The 14373-nt window shown below is 44.2% G+C and overlaps 1 protein-coding gene across 1 annotated transcript in view; it reads left to right on the forward strand.

Annotated features, from left to right (window-relative positions):
• LOC306701590 (solute carrier family 12 member 9) overlaps nt 1-11457 on the forward strand; it is a gene marked incomplete at its 5' end in the record, with an annotated part of 50855 nt that extends 39398 nt beyond the window's left edge. The window contains 4 exons of the mRNA XM_079166946.1: nt 1186-1321; nt 5272-5446; nt 7184-7330; nt 8750-11457. Of these exons, the coding sequence (XP_079023072.1) occupies nt 1186-1321; nt 5272-5446; nt 7184-7330; nt 8750-9729 (1438 nt within the window). The 3' untranslated portion in view covers nt 9730-11457. The remainder of the gene's footprint in view (nt 1-1185; nt 1322-5271; nt 5447-7183; nt 7331-8749) is intronic.
• Between the last annotated feature and the right edge of the window lie 2916 nt (nt 11458-14373).

Genomic DNA, 14373 nt, shown 5'->3' on the forward strand with positions numbered 1-14373 from the left:
CGTGTCCTCTGTCTGCCGAGCCTGTTGCTCTCAAGGAGAGGGGGGGGGGGGGGGGGGACGGCTGCCAGGAATGGCCCGCTGCCAAGGCAGGGGTTATGGGCGAGGGTGGGCTGGGTTTGCCAGCAGCTCGTCGGGAGGCAGAACATTATTACAACCACTTAACTTATTGAGCTTTTTTCCTCCTCGTCCTCTTTTCCCTCCTTCCCTTCTTTTCTCACTTCATCTCGTCCTCTCGTCTCTCAGCCCGAGACAAAGACGTGTGCAAATGTGCCGACTGTGCATGTCGCAGCTCGTTTTTCTTACTTATTTCCGTGTCGGGATCAAATACTTTACTTTAGATTCTTATTCTGAAATGCATTCTCTCTACTGACCACCAGGGGGCGACTCCTCTGGTTGTATAGAAGTCTATGAGAAAATGACTCTACTTCTCTCTTGATTTATTACCTCAGTAAACATTGTAAACATGAGTTTATGGTCTCAATCTCTAGTTTCAAGTCTTCTTCAACACAGCATGATGTTCATTTAGTAAATGATGGTCCATTTAGAGTCACACAGACCATAAAGCAGGGGATGCTTTAGGGGCGGGGCTACACAGTGATTGACAGGTCTCCACCATGTTGTCCACTCTTGGAGTTGTTCGTGTTTTCGTCTTACAACCTTTTCATAAAAGTTAATTAAAATATTTTGATCGTGTTATTCAGCGGTCGGTTGTACTTAGCTCCTCCCCCTTTTGTCACTTCTGTATGCAAAAAAAACCAAGATGGCTTCGGACAAAATGCTGAACTCGAGGTTTGAAAACCGTCCGTATAAAGTCTACTGGTACAGAGCGTGTATGAAGTGGCTGTTAACGTGGTCGGAGACCACAACACGGTTTATTGTCTTGTGTCTGGTACAGTCCGGGTGTCTTACTCCTTTTGTTGTAAGACTTTTACAAGTCTGTGTCCAGGGGCCCATTGTCTTATAATCCGTCCGTGGCTTTAAGCCACTTGGAGTTACCCTCAGCATATTGTGTTCATCATCATATTACAGCATTCAAAGTTGTTTATTTGGCATTTGTTAATTACGCTGAATACACAATTGAACCATTTATAACGAGCAGATCGTTATTGCCAATAACCAGGGCTTTAAATGAATGTCTTAACACATTTCTTACAAATTTTCCAAATGTGCCTCCTTTCTTTAAAGCCCCTGGCGAGGAGCCCAGTCCGATTTAAACGATTACACTAATAGACCTGACGGGAGAAGAAGTGTGTGCACGTTCATATCTCACACGTGCACACTCCTCCATCCCGGTGGCCGCGTGTGGCAGGACGCCAACTGGGTGACATTGAAGCGGGGACGGGAGACAACAACAGCTCGCAACAAACAACAACAACAACAAAAAACCACACTGGGAGATAACAGGCGGCTGAAAACGGTGTTCAGGAGCAGAAAGAGAAGTGAAGAAAAAGACCAACTGAGGCAAGAAACGCTGATGGTATCACGGGAGGGAGAGATATAAGCAGGAAGAGGGGATGAGCGATTGAGAAACTAAGTGATGGATGAGACTGAAGCGACGGAGAAATGATGATAGCCTGATGGATGACAAGACAGGGGGAAATGGAGAGATAAAGAGAGACAGATGATTAGATGAGTGGAGGCAGTTGGACTTCGCCTCTGGGGCCTCGTTTTTTTTTTGTTGTTCTTGTTTTTTGACAATTACCGGACGGGAGCGTGAAAACAGTTGTGGTGATTATGACGGTAGTACTGTTGCAAATGGTTGTATCTTCATGTTTTTTGATTGATGGCTGCATAGACACACACACACACACACACACAGCTTCAGACAGCCGCGATCACAATTCACATCATTTCTGGTTCTTTTCAGAAATAAAATCCCTAAATGGAGCTGCAACACAAGAAGAGTGTCATTTTTCATGACCTCAGTCTATCAAACGCGACCTTAAAGAGTTCTCAAATGAAAGTCATTTTGAAGTATTCTCAGTCGCTTCCATTTAAGGGGTGCTTCTCTAAACCAAAAGAGGCCGACTTCTTTAATTGGCTGGTGCTTTAGGCTCCACTCTCCCCCCCCCCCCCCCCCCCCCCCCACCCCCCCACCCCATCTGCTCTGATTTTGATGTGATTGGTTGACAGCAGTAAAGCTTTAGTCCTTCACATCACCGCCCAGCTGTTCAACACATCAGAGATGAATTTCTCAACCACCTTTTCCGATCTTTATTCGAGAGCGCGGTCCTGCCTGTTGCACTCGAAAAGCACCTGCTTGCACTTGGATTTGTTCTGTTTCTGCCAGAACAGTATGCTTGCACTCAGACATGCTGATGCTTGCAGGATATCCTGCGCTTTACTCGGGGAAATGTCTGCTCTCAGATTTCTCCGTTGCTCTCTTGATTCTTTTGTGCAAACTATCCCAAACAGTAGAATGCCAGGTGTAGTTTTGACCGGTGGAATGATCCCTGCCTTGTTTTACGAGTGTGTTCGCTTTACTGGAGCGCCCCAAACAAGCTAAGTTACTCTTTAAACTCGTCCACTTCCGCCCCACCGAGGCTTTATTACTTTAGGAATAACAGGACGGTGAGCGTGAGGAGAAGGTCTGAAGCTGGAGCGCAAGAAAATCAGTGCAAGTAACAATATACAGAGTGCAAGCATATAGTTTTAGAAGAAGCAGAGCAAGTCCAAGCGCGCTTTAAGGGCCTCTCGAGAGTGTGGAAGCTGTGAAAACACAGTTGACGGTGTTGGCAGCAGCTTTCACATGGCGGACGTGTCGTCCCTGAGCTAGCTGGTCATTAATTCCAATGAGGGTATAAAGTGAGAGTTAATCATTCCCAGTAGACTGTAGGTTTAGATCTAATGTTCGGTTCCACTTTGTTGCACTTCCTCAATGGTACCTTGATGGCACCTCATCAAGAATACTAATGATTATTGCGGTACAGTGTGCTGTGCAGTACAAACCAATACGCATTCACTCAGAGGCAATCAATCACAGCGAGGTCTATTTCTTTTACCAATAACAAGTTTGATTGACACATGTACACATGCATATATATATATATATATATATATATATATATATATACACACATGCTCACATCTGCACACACACACATATATATTTATACACACAGTCCATTTGGTCCCTGCCTCAGCCTCGCATCCTAATTGGATGCTGATTAGAGATGTAATTTGTCTCTACATGAGATAAATCTGAGCAGTTACAGTACAACAGCACATGCATACGTATGAGATGGAGGCGCACACACACACACACACACACACACACACACACACACACACACACACACACACACACACACAGAGAGAGAGAACGTGAGTTGGACAGCAGAGCCAGGACGTGTCTCCAGCCTCCGTTCCTGCTCCGTTTGTTTGATTTTGTTGATGTTGATGAAAGAGGATTTCAGTAACTTCTTACAGGACAAACACATAATGTGCAACAACGGGACATTACGTGCAATATCTTGAACATTGTGATTCATACACACTTACCTATACCTGACATTTGCTATACATGCACATCTGTATGAATTCATTTGTCGGCTCAATGACTCTGACAGTAAGATCGTCGTGGTTTTAACCAACATACGGTTTATTGTTCGTGTGTCATTTTATGTATTTGTCTTTTCTGGACCCCGAGTCTGAAATAAAGTTGATCTATCTATGTGGGACCCACCTAGATTAATCCTTTAACCTGATTATATTCTATATATTTTAGTATCTGTCTTTGTATTTATTTTACCGTCATTATCTTTAGACAATGATAATGTGTTTAGTTCTTACTCTACTTTTGTGATCAGGCGACTGAAATGTTAATCTGTATAGCAGCAGCACAAATAAAGTATCATGAAGTCAGTTAAACAGCACTATATATATGTATATATATATAAAGTATAGTATATATATAGTCTGCTAACATGAATCACAATAAGCTATGTCAGGCTGTAGCAGCAGAAGTTCGTAAGATGAAGTTTGCATTTTCTTCTTTCAAAAGTCACGTCTTTGCAACTTGCTGAACTGAATTTGTTGGCAGCTCGTTCACGTAATTGAAATCGCTCTGATCCGGTCCACACCTCTGACGCAGACAGATCCGTCTCGTGGGAGCTTTTGGGGGATTTGTTGTTTTTTTTGCATTTGCCTTTAATCCCAAAGAAATTGGGGGGATACAAATCTAGGCATGATAAATCACGTAAATATTGGGACACGGTTTAGTGAAATAATACGAGAAAAACAAATGTATAAGGCAGAAAAAGAGACCGGATGCAAACAATCTAAGATTAGCAATGTGTTGTAGAAATCAACATGAACATACTCTCTCAATACCGATCTCAATACATGATGTGAGTGCCAGGGTTATAAGTTAATTGTGGAAACAGTAAAATCAAGTTCCATTTAGTAGCTGTTTTAAAGCTTATAATCGTATCACATTATCAGAGGAAGTCGTGATGGAATTGTAGATTTTTCAAATTTACAACAAAAGAAAAATAGTGAGTCCTTTACTTCAAATCCAAACTAAATGCTGAAGTTCAAAATTCTTTCTAACCACAGACTGTATAAAATCAGTGGACCTCGTCACCATTCCGTCACACGTTGGTTTGTAGAATATGTTTTTTAAAGCCTTGAGTTTGGCAATTTTAAATCTTTAGAGGCAGAAATTACCATATTTAGACGAGCGGCCGGAGCTAGAGGTACATTTAGCATATGTTACCAGCTAACGCTAGTGCTACCTTTTGTTAGCAAGATGCATCCATAAGTCATGTTAACTGTGATATTAAATGGGATGCTAATTTTGGCTGGCAGAAAAATTAACGGCTGACTCTTTAGAGTGTCTTTTAGTACAACCGAACACTGATTGATGCCGTGGCAGCGAGCTGTCAATCACAAGGTAGACCCGCCCCTAAAGCATACTCTGTCTGTTTGACTGTAAATGGACCATCATTTACTAAATGAACATCATGCTGTATTGAAGAAGACTTGAAACTAGAGCTTGAGACCATAAACTCATGTTTACAATGTTTACTGAGGTAATAAATCAAGAGAGAAGTAGAGTCATTTTCTCATAGACTTCTATACAATCAGTCGATTTTATCATTTGTCATTTAGTGCACCCGCCAAGAACATTTAACATTCTTATAGTGTGTCAGTGGTATTTATATAGGTATTTATATGGAGTTAGTTTCATGTAAATAAAGTGGAAATGAGGTGGAAAATAAACACACTTCCCGTTAATAACCCTCGTCCCGATTCTCTCCTCCCCTATAGGTCCGCAAGTACCTGCTGATGCTGGACGTGAGGAAGGACCACGTCAAGTTCTGGAGGCCTCAGGTCCTGCTGATGGTCTCCAACCCTCGCAGCAGTGTGGGCCTCATCAAATTCGTCAACGACATCAAGAAGAGCGGCCTCTACGTGTTGGGACACGTCCAGCTCGGAGATCTCAGTAAGGACACACCGTTAGCTAATTAGCTAGAAGTTAACGGTGCTAGAAGCTAACGGTGCTAGAAGCTAACGGTGCTAGAAGCTAATGTAGCTAGAAGCTAACGGTGCTAGAAGCTAACAGTTCTAACAGCGCAAACAACGGCAACAGTGCAGGCAGAGCTAACGGCGTTTACCTGAGAGGGTAACCGCCATCGGTCGGGTATCGGCACTAACCGCCTTATTAATTAAGTATACACACAAACCTGGACTTGAATGCACCAACATGCAAAAAAAAGAGTGACTTCATTCTCTGTTGAACATTTCTCCGCTGTCTCAGATAGTTGTTTACTGCTCTGTTAATGCTGTGAATGTCGTAGAGTCAACTTTGAACACCCAACAGTCACGATGGAGCGGACTCTTTCTCGTAAATCTGTTCCTGTCTCCTGTGAACAATCATGGAAACCACACAGGGTTGACTTCTCAAAGTTTTCCAGCGTGACAACATCAGATCATCAGGAGCACTTGAAAGTTTCCTTCTGCACCATTTCATCGTCTAATCCAGGCTCAGCGTGACACGGCGACTATTAATTATGAGCAAAACAAATCAGCGATGGTGATGGGACGTAGTTTTTTTTGGTATAATTTAACATTATTATGATATTTAGAGGCGGCAATGACAAAAACTAAAAGCTTGTTTGACTTGCCTGTCAACGCTACTACTGAATATTTAATAGCAGATTGTTGTACTACTCTCACTGTAGTAATACGGCCACTTTACTAAAGTGTTTTTCATTAAGGATCGGCTCTAAAATATCCGGAGGTCTTTTTTAAAATATGTAAGTGTAGGAATTAGCAGAAAGCCTTCCCCGTGTCAAAGTGAGCAGCGCGTCCTTTAATGGACCGGTTTAGCATTCTAGACCTTCCTCCGTGACATCGGCTCGTCTGCTGCGGTTCTTATTTTCAGGGAGGAAGTAATCGCACACACAATCCCTCCGGAGGCGTCTCCTTTCTCTTTTCTGCAGAGGCACACTAGAGTTTTAAAAGGAGCGAAGGGTCACTGATTGTTTTCTTTGTCTTTTGAGGATTGTTGTTGGTGGGTTTCATTGTGTGTGTGTTGATGGCAGACTGGGGACCGGCCCTGGACGGGGTCTTCAGAATCCAAATCCTCTCGAGTGTTTCACAGGGAAGAAGTGATCTGTTCATTAATCACTGAAGAGCCCTCGAGTACTGATGATGCACTCGGTCCTGCGAAATATGAAGGATTGATTCATTCACATAACTACGGTGAAGAGGACTTTGTTCTTGAGGACTCCCAAGTACTGCAAATGTATTTTAAGTTGTCGAGCAGCTTGTTTGAATTAAAGCTGAATTCAAACAAGACTTAGGAGTCTGTAGAGATCTGAACACAGCTCAAACTATCACTGGAATTGTGTATGAGACTCTAGATGTGGCCTCTGGATTGCTCTCTTCATGCATATTGATGTTGGGGGGGGGGGGGGGTGATTGATCACCTGGCTGCCTCTTTGTGCTTCCCTGTATCTATTCCGTCCACGCTGTCATCTATGCTTGCATCTTCCTCTCTCACGCTGTGCCTCTGATTCCAGCTCTGTCGCACCGACTCCTCCACTCTCTCAATTGACTTGTATATCTTTTTTTTTCCGGCCTTCTCTGAAGCCCCCAAACGACTTCGATTGAACTGTTGGCTTCATCTCTCGCCTCATACCTTCTTTGTTGTTTTTTTTCCCCACCCCCCTCTCAGACACGTTACCATCGGACCCCCTGCAGTCCCAGTACGACTCCTGGTTGTCGCTGGTGGACCATCTAAACATCAAGTCTTTTGTCAACTTGACGTTGGCTGATTCTGTGCGTCACGGGGTCCAGCATCTCCTCTTCATCTCTGGACTAGGTCAGTGTCACCGTCATCGCCACAAAATGTCCCAGTTGGTCAATAAGGACATTGGAAAGCTGACCCTGATATCTGAAAGCTGATTCTGAGCTGTGATTTGAGATTTTTGTCTTTTGTAACACATTTTATGATTAAAGCCACTATGTAAAGGATTTTAGGGGATTTTTCAAATTGTTTTTGATTTTAGAAAAACTACAATAACTGGTTACATTTTGTTGTTGTTGCAATTGTCAGGCAGGAATTTTACTTTTGGTTTAACTGGAAAAAGAAAAGTCTTGTCACTGGAAATTCCGCTTCCACTTCATTCAGTCCTTACTCTTCAACTGAAACTATCATCACCTCCATTTTAACCTACATTAATCATTTTGTTTCAGCTGCCACTTCAATTTCATTCAGTGCTTACACTTGAATTTAAACTATCATCACTTCTCTTTTAACCTGCATTAATCGTTTTGTTTCAGCTGCCACTTCAATTTATTTTATTGCTCAGAATGAAACTCAAACTCAATTTTAACCGCCACTTCAGTTGTTTTCAGCTGATCCAGCTGTCATTCACTTCCATTCTAACATACATTTGAACTTCTTTCAGTAATGCTGTTTTAAGTGCCTCTTTAGTTTCTTTCAGCGCTTCCATTATAGCTCGACTTAAATGAAGTGCTTACACTTAAACGTTAACTCATTAAGCACTTTCATTCCAACTGCATTTTTAAAGTGCCACTTCATCTTCATTCACCTGAAACTATACGTCCTCTCAGGGTTTTAATTTTGAACTGCCGTTCAAACTGTTTCAACTACCACTTCACTCTCTTTTAGTTGTCATTTAAACTTCTGTCAGTAATTGAACCACTTCAATTGCTTTCAGTGCTTGAAACTTCAGATCCAACAGGATGTCCTTGAATACACTCGACCTTTAGCTACAGGATCACTGCCGTACGAAGGCATTTCAAAAGAGTACATGTTTCAAATGTTCAGCCCTTACAAGCGCACGCTTTTAAAAAGACACTTTTCCTTTCTAGTTTATGTATTTCAGCCTGTATTCTCAGTGTAGTCTTGGTTTTAGCACTACACTAATGTTTGAGCACGCTCTCCTCTTCAGCAGCACCCACTCTGAAAACCAAAAACAGATTTGACTCTCTAGTTCCTTCCTTGTTACTTGCTGTCGTCCTGCCTCGCAGAGAGTTGTCACTCACGTCGAACTGAGTCCACTCTCTTCTTTTCTCCGGCGCTTTGTCTTTATCTCTCTTTGGCTTCCCTCCAGTTCTCACAATTCAGCGTCTTCTTCGCATTCCGTCTCTGATAGAACCTCGATACTTCACGTAACAAATCAAGAAACAAATGCAAATGATAAAAGACTGTTTGCTATTAGATTGCTATAAATGTTCTCATTCTTTCCCCTCATGTTGTTTTTTGTCTCTTCAGGTGGGATGCGTCCCAACACCCTCGTCCTGGGTTTCTATGATGACTGTCTTCCAAAGGACAAGCTGATCGATCCGTCTCTCTCCACCGGTCAGTCCACAGATCCCTCGGACTGCCTGCTGGAGGCCGATCCGCAGCCCCCTCTCTTCCTCTTCTCCTCCCTGCGGGGGTCCAGCGACCGGCAGGATTGTGGCGAGTTCGGAGACGGGAAGGTCCTGGGACCTCGAGAGTACGTGGCGATCATCGCCGACGCCATGAAGATGCTGAAGAACGTGGTGCTCGCCCGATACTTCAACGGCTTCGACCGAGCCCGGGTCCTCTCGCCGCCCTCCTCCTCCTCCTCCTCCGCCGTGTACGTGGACGTCTGGCCCGTCAACCTGCTGCGCCCGGACAGCTGCAGCTACGTGGACACCTGCTCGCTGTTCCTGCTCCAGCTGGCGTGCATCCTCAACATGGTGAGGGCGTGGCGCCGGGCGACGCTCCGCCTCTTCCTGTGCGTGGAGGAAGGACGGAGCGTGAGGGGCTCGGAGGAGAAGCTGGGCCAGCTGCTGAAGGAGCTGCGGATCAAAGCGCAGGTGTACTCGGTGCCCTGGGACCAGCAGGTGGCGCTCCACTGGCAGCGCCAGGGCGAGTGGGGCAAGAAGCCGCCGCCGCCGCCGCAATCCCCCAACAACACCACCGACGAGGAGGAGGAGGAGAAGCAGAGAGCGGACGAGCACGAGGAGGAGAACGACGACGACTACGTCAACAGCTTCCCGAGCAACGCCACGCGCCTGTCGGACGACTACCTGTCGGCCGTCAACAAGCTGATCCTGGAGTCCGCCCGGCCCGCTCCCGCCGTACGGTTCCTGTACTTGCCCCGCCCGCCGGCCGACACCCGCCGCTACACCACCTACTTAGACCAGCTGGAGCTGCTGACTCGGGACCTGGGGCCCACGCTGCTCATCCACGGGGTCACGCCCGTCATCACCACCGACCTCTGAAGAGATCTCAGCAGGAGGATGAAGGTTTGTGGACCATCAGACCACTGAAGTTCAGCCTTCACTAGTTTAATCATCAATCAGATTGATCAGGCTGATTGAATGTATGTAAGTTAAGTTCACAAATGATCGACCTGCAGTATCAAACGTTCACACCCACAGGGGTCAGTTTACTCCGACAGTTGCTTCCTCGTCCGTGTCTTCGATAGAGACGGCGGTCTAATTCCCGATACATTCCAAACCCTGAATATGAAGTATCCCCTTTTGTTCCTTTCATGAGTTGTTTTCTTGATGTGCTGCGGCTCAAACTCCTTTAAAATGACAATTCCAAAAACAAAAGGTGCCTCGCTAGTTAGAGAGCTAAAAGTTTGGACAGAAAGTTGGACTGCGTTCCACCTCGGAGCAGTCGTCTGCAGGAAATCTGCTTTTACCATCTTAGGGGCTTTGGGTAATACAACAATAACGACGGTGCTGCTATAGAAGTCTCCAAACGTTTCACTCCAAAAATGATTTCATGTGGGATCTCAGGAAGACGCTCTGCAAAAAAACTCCTTAAAGATGTTTACAGTGCCAATAACTGCTGTGATCATACACATCATGTATTTTAGGTACTTTAGAATAGTTTTTACTCACTCGTGACTGAGTGGTTTCACCAGCCTCGATCATGAAGTGCCTGAGTTCACTGTAATATTTGCCTTTAACACAAAATGTTTAAAGTGAAGCTGCACGACTTTTTTGCTGAACTTTTAGCCACAAGTAGCCTTTATTTATAATAGTGAATACAAAAACACGGCGTACGAGTCTGTAAAGTCAGAGCGGACTCAGTAATGTCAACAGATGCTAACATCAGCTAACAATAGCTTCGTAAAGCTGCTGGTCATACCGGACCACATGAGGCTTTATTAACTGAGAAAGTTAAGAATGTGATATTTCGTCTCACTTTAAGTTTTAAATCGCATTTTGTGGCAAATTAGTATTTTTATTCCTTGATGCATTGATGCGATCTATAACCTCTGAGGCCGTATTTGCAACTTTTATGGTTCTTCTTTTTGCTAAATTTGCTAATAGCGCTACTTTTTAATGTTTTGGTACGACCTCGATCGATACTAAACACTGCAGATCACTGATTGGTCAAAGGGCGTCCTGCACAAACCGCCATTTTTGAATGCAAGTTTTTATTTTATTTTTTATTCTCTCAACTCAGATTTAGACAAAAATGTCAGCCTGCAAAAAAAAAAGGTATGCGGTACAACAGACATGAGGCGTTAAAGATAACGTCCCGGCAGTTTCACGCTTTGACGATCAGCTCAGAAATAATAGAAGAAGAAGCCGACAACCAAATACGAGCAGAGTCGACTCACGCGGTGGAAATGAAGCGTGTTGCAGGTTTATTATAAAGAAACGTCTCCGGTTCTTTCAGCCGGAGAAGCATCCTGACAATCTGTGATCCGTGTGTGAAGGAAAGGCTGGTACCATGTTTACTTGTGGGGAAGGTTTTATTTCATTTCATTTGGACACTACACTCCTCAACGAACCGTTGACACACTACGTTTCTTCCAATCGTCGTCCTGGATTTCACAGGAGTGCAGAGAATGCATTTGTTGGGGTGATGAAATGTTCAGTGTTTGATTTCCTGTTGAAATCACAACAATATATAAATATATATATATATCTATGCTTTACAAGATGGAAACTGATATGACTGAAAATAATAAAAAAGTTTGTATTACGTGTCTGTCTCGTTTCTTTTTACTTCCTCCAGAGATTGTTTGTGAAAAGCCGGATCAGACTTAACAACCGCTCGGTGCGTCTGGACTTTGTTTCATTCCGGGCTGAAGAACAGTTTGTGAGTCTCACGGCTGAGGGTGTCTGCTGCACTTTGTTTGTTCGAGGTAAACTTTAGGAAATAGGGGTGAGATGGCTGTGCAGCTACAGGACGGGAGAGATACGAGTGGCTGCCAGCCGGCCAAATTACCTCGTCCTGCAGTCGCCGGGCAGAAATGGATTCCATTTCCGCTGTGAGGTGAACAACAGATTGGAAGGAATAAGCCCAAATAAGCATCGATATCTGTTCAGGAGGAGGGAGGCTGACATTCATCACCGAGAGGAAGACCCCGGCTCTGAGAGGTGTGTGTGTGTGTGTGTGTGAGAGAGAGAACAATATGTTCAGGACGAGGTTTTCTAATGTTTTGTATGTTACCGTTTATGTTTTATTACTTCTATGAAGATAGATTCGTCTCAATGGGGACAGATGCTGGTCACCGCTGTTGGTGACGTTACTTCTTCTTCTACTACTCTTTAATGTGTAGCTGCAGTGCTAACGTCTGACCAAACTACGCTGTAGCCCAGTTTGTTCGCTTCGATCCAGTCGATGGAAACGAGCCTAATTTCCTTTTTGCAATATTTGTAAAAGTTTAAATTCACTTAAAAAACATTTATTTTCACAATCAACACTTGCAAATGAAAAAAGATTTCATTGAACTTGACAAAATACTGGCAACGAGGACGATCATGAGTAGATAATAATAATAATGAGAATAAATATGAAACCATGTAAACCCTCTGAACTAAGAAGAACTGGCATCAAACGCTTTCACTCAGCGTGTTTATAAGATATGTAGCTGAAGCTCATCACAACATGAGGTTTTGTCATTCAAACAGTCAAATGAATTTATTGTATTTGCAACATAAGAAGCCTGAAAACTTTATTTACATGGATTGGAACCAAACTGAGGTGATAATCAGCTGAATCTGCTCATTTTGGAATAATCACTACATTATTATGTTTGAAGATGAGAAACTGCTTCATGAACACCACGTGCAGAAACACGTTTGTATTCGACACTAATTAAAGTAACTAAAACACTTCAGGCTCGTGCCTGACTTCAGCAAGTGTTTCGCTTGTTAAAACAAAAAAAGCTTCAGGCTGAAGAAGAAGAAGAAGAAACGGTGACAGGAAAGGGAGGAGGAGGAGAACCGCCCACCCACAGGGGTTTTCCTAAGTGTGTGAGAGTGTGTGAGTGTCAGTGTGTGTGTGTGTGTGTGTGTGTGTGTGTGTGTGTGTGTGTGTGTGTCAAAACTCAGAGATGGAGACCATCAGGGCTGAGTGCCTCCGAGTCTAAAACTCTGTCAAGTCTGCAAACCGTGATCAGAGGAAACTTGTCGCTACCTTGTCACTTCCACCGTGTGTCACAGCCCCGACCACCGGGCTCGCCGCCGGGACACACACACACACACACACACACACACACACACACACACACACACACCATCAGTTATAATTTTCTACTACACTTTCCATTTCATCTGCATCTTTCCGATCCACTTAACGCTACATGGCGCTCAGAGTCATCAGGTGGATCGGAGGCAGAGGACGGTCGGGCTGTCAAGTAGAAGTCACGCCGACACCCAGATTTCATCACTAGTTTGGGGTGTGTGGGGGGAGGGGTGTAGATTTTTTTTCCAGGAGGCCAAACAGACCTCTGGCTTTTCCTGCGAAAACCGAGTCTGCATTCCAATGTGCAGAAAAGTGCACATTCAGATCACAGGATTAAACAGCAGTCGTACTCGGCCGAAGCGTCTGAAGTGATTGCACGTCTGCTGTGTGTGTTTTCGAGCAGAATGGCGCCGTGATTGCACGACTTCACAGCCGGTACAGAAGTGCGTCACATGTGTTTCTGCTCCTCGAGGCCAACGATCCCCGAGGAAAGGGCGCTAAGTGGTGTCGAGGCTCAAATGATGTCTGTGTGAACGTGTGTGTGTGTGAACGTGTGTGTGTGTGTGTGTGTGTGCGGTGCTCAGCCACTTCGCCGTAACATGCATTATAAAAAAACATCCGCTGTGGGTTTTGCAGGCAAATACTTTGGAAGTGAAGACATTTGTTTTTGCCAAAATAATACAGGCAATGAAATTCCACTATAGCTCTACAGGAATGACCACGTTCAGGGTTTGACATCTAAAAAACATGTGGGGCTGTTAACAAGACATTATACCTCTAAAACCAGAAGTTCTTCTCCCACATACGGTATATGATATATATATATATATATATATATATATATATATATATATATATATATATATATATATCTGGTAGGTAAAATACAAACGTGTCAACAAGTTGAGAACAGACAGGTCTGACTGTAATAATGAAGTAACCTCTTCTCGCTGTGGACAGCTGAGGTTTCATTTTATGGGTAAATAAATAAAAATAATGTTTGGAAAAGTCGTCATCCAGTCAAAAACAAAGTCTATCTTCCCTGTGGCGTCATCTCGTCATGACAGCGATCTCCACACTCGCAGGTTTAGTTCTGTCACGTCGTTAAAATCATCCAGTGCTTTATGAACACTTTCCATGAGTCCCAAAAGAATTACCCACAATTCATAGCGTTGTGGCGATAAACACGGGGTTGCCAGTTGCGCTGTTCCCATTCGTATTTACACTATTTCAAGCCCTCACAGTCTCTCGCACTTTAACCGTTTAACAGGTGACGTCAGGGTTCAGGGTTTGAGGCTTTAGGGGGTCACGCTGGGATCTGGCCCTCATCTCTGCCTCCTTTGTTGCTGTTTTCCATCCCTCCACCAGATGCCTGGAGATCACCTGGGAGCCCCACCCGTCGACACACCTGTTCCCACTTTGCTCATCAG

Source organism: Pholis gunnellus, assembly GCF_910591455.1.
Source record: "Pholis gunnellus genome assembly, chromosome: 9".
Taxonomy (NCBI): domain Eukaryota; kingdom Metazoa; phylum Chordata; class Actinopteri; order Perciformes; family Pholidae; genus Pholis; species Pholis gunnellus.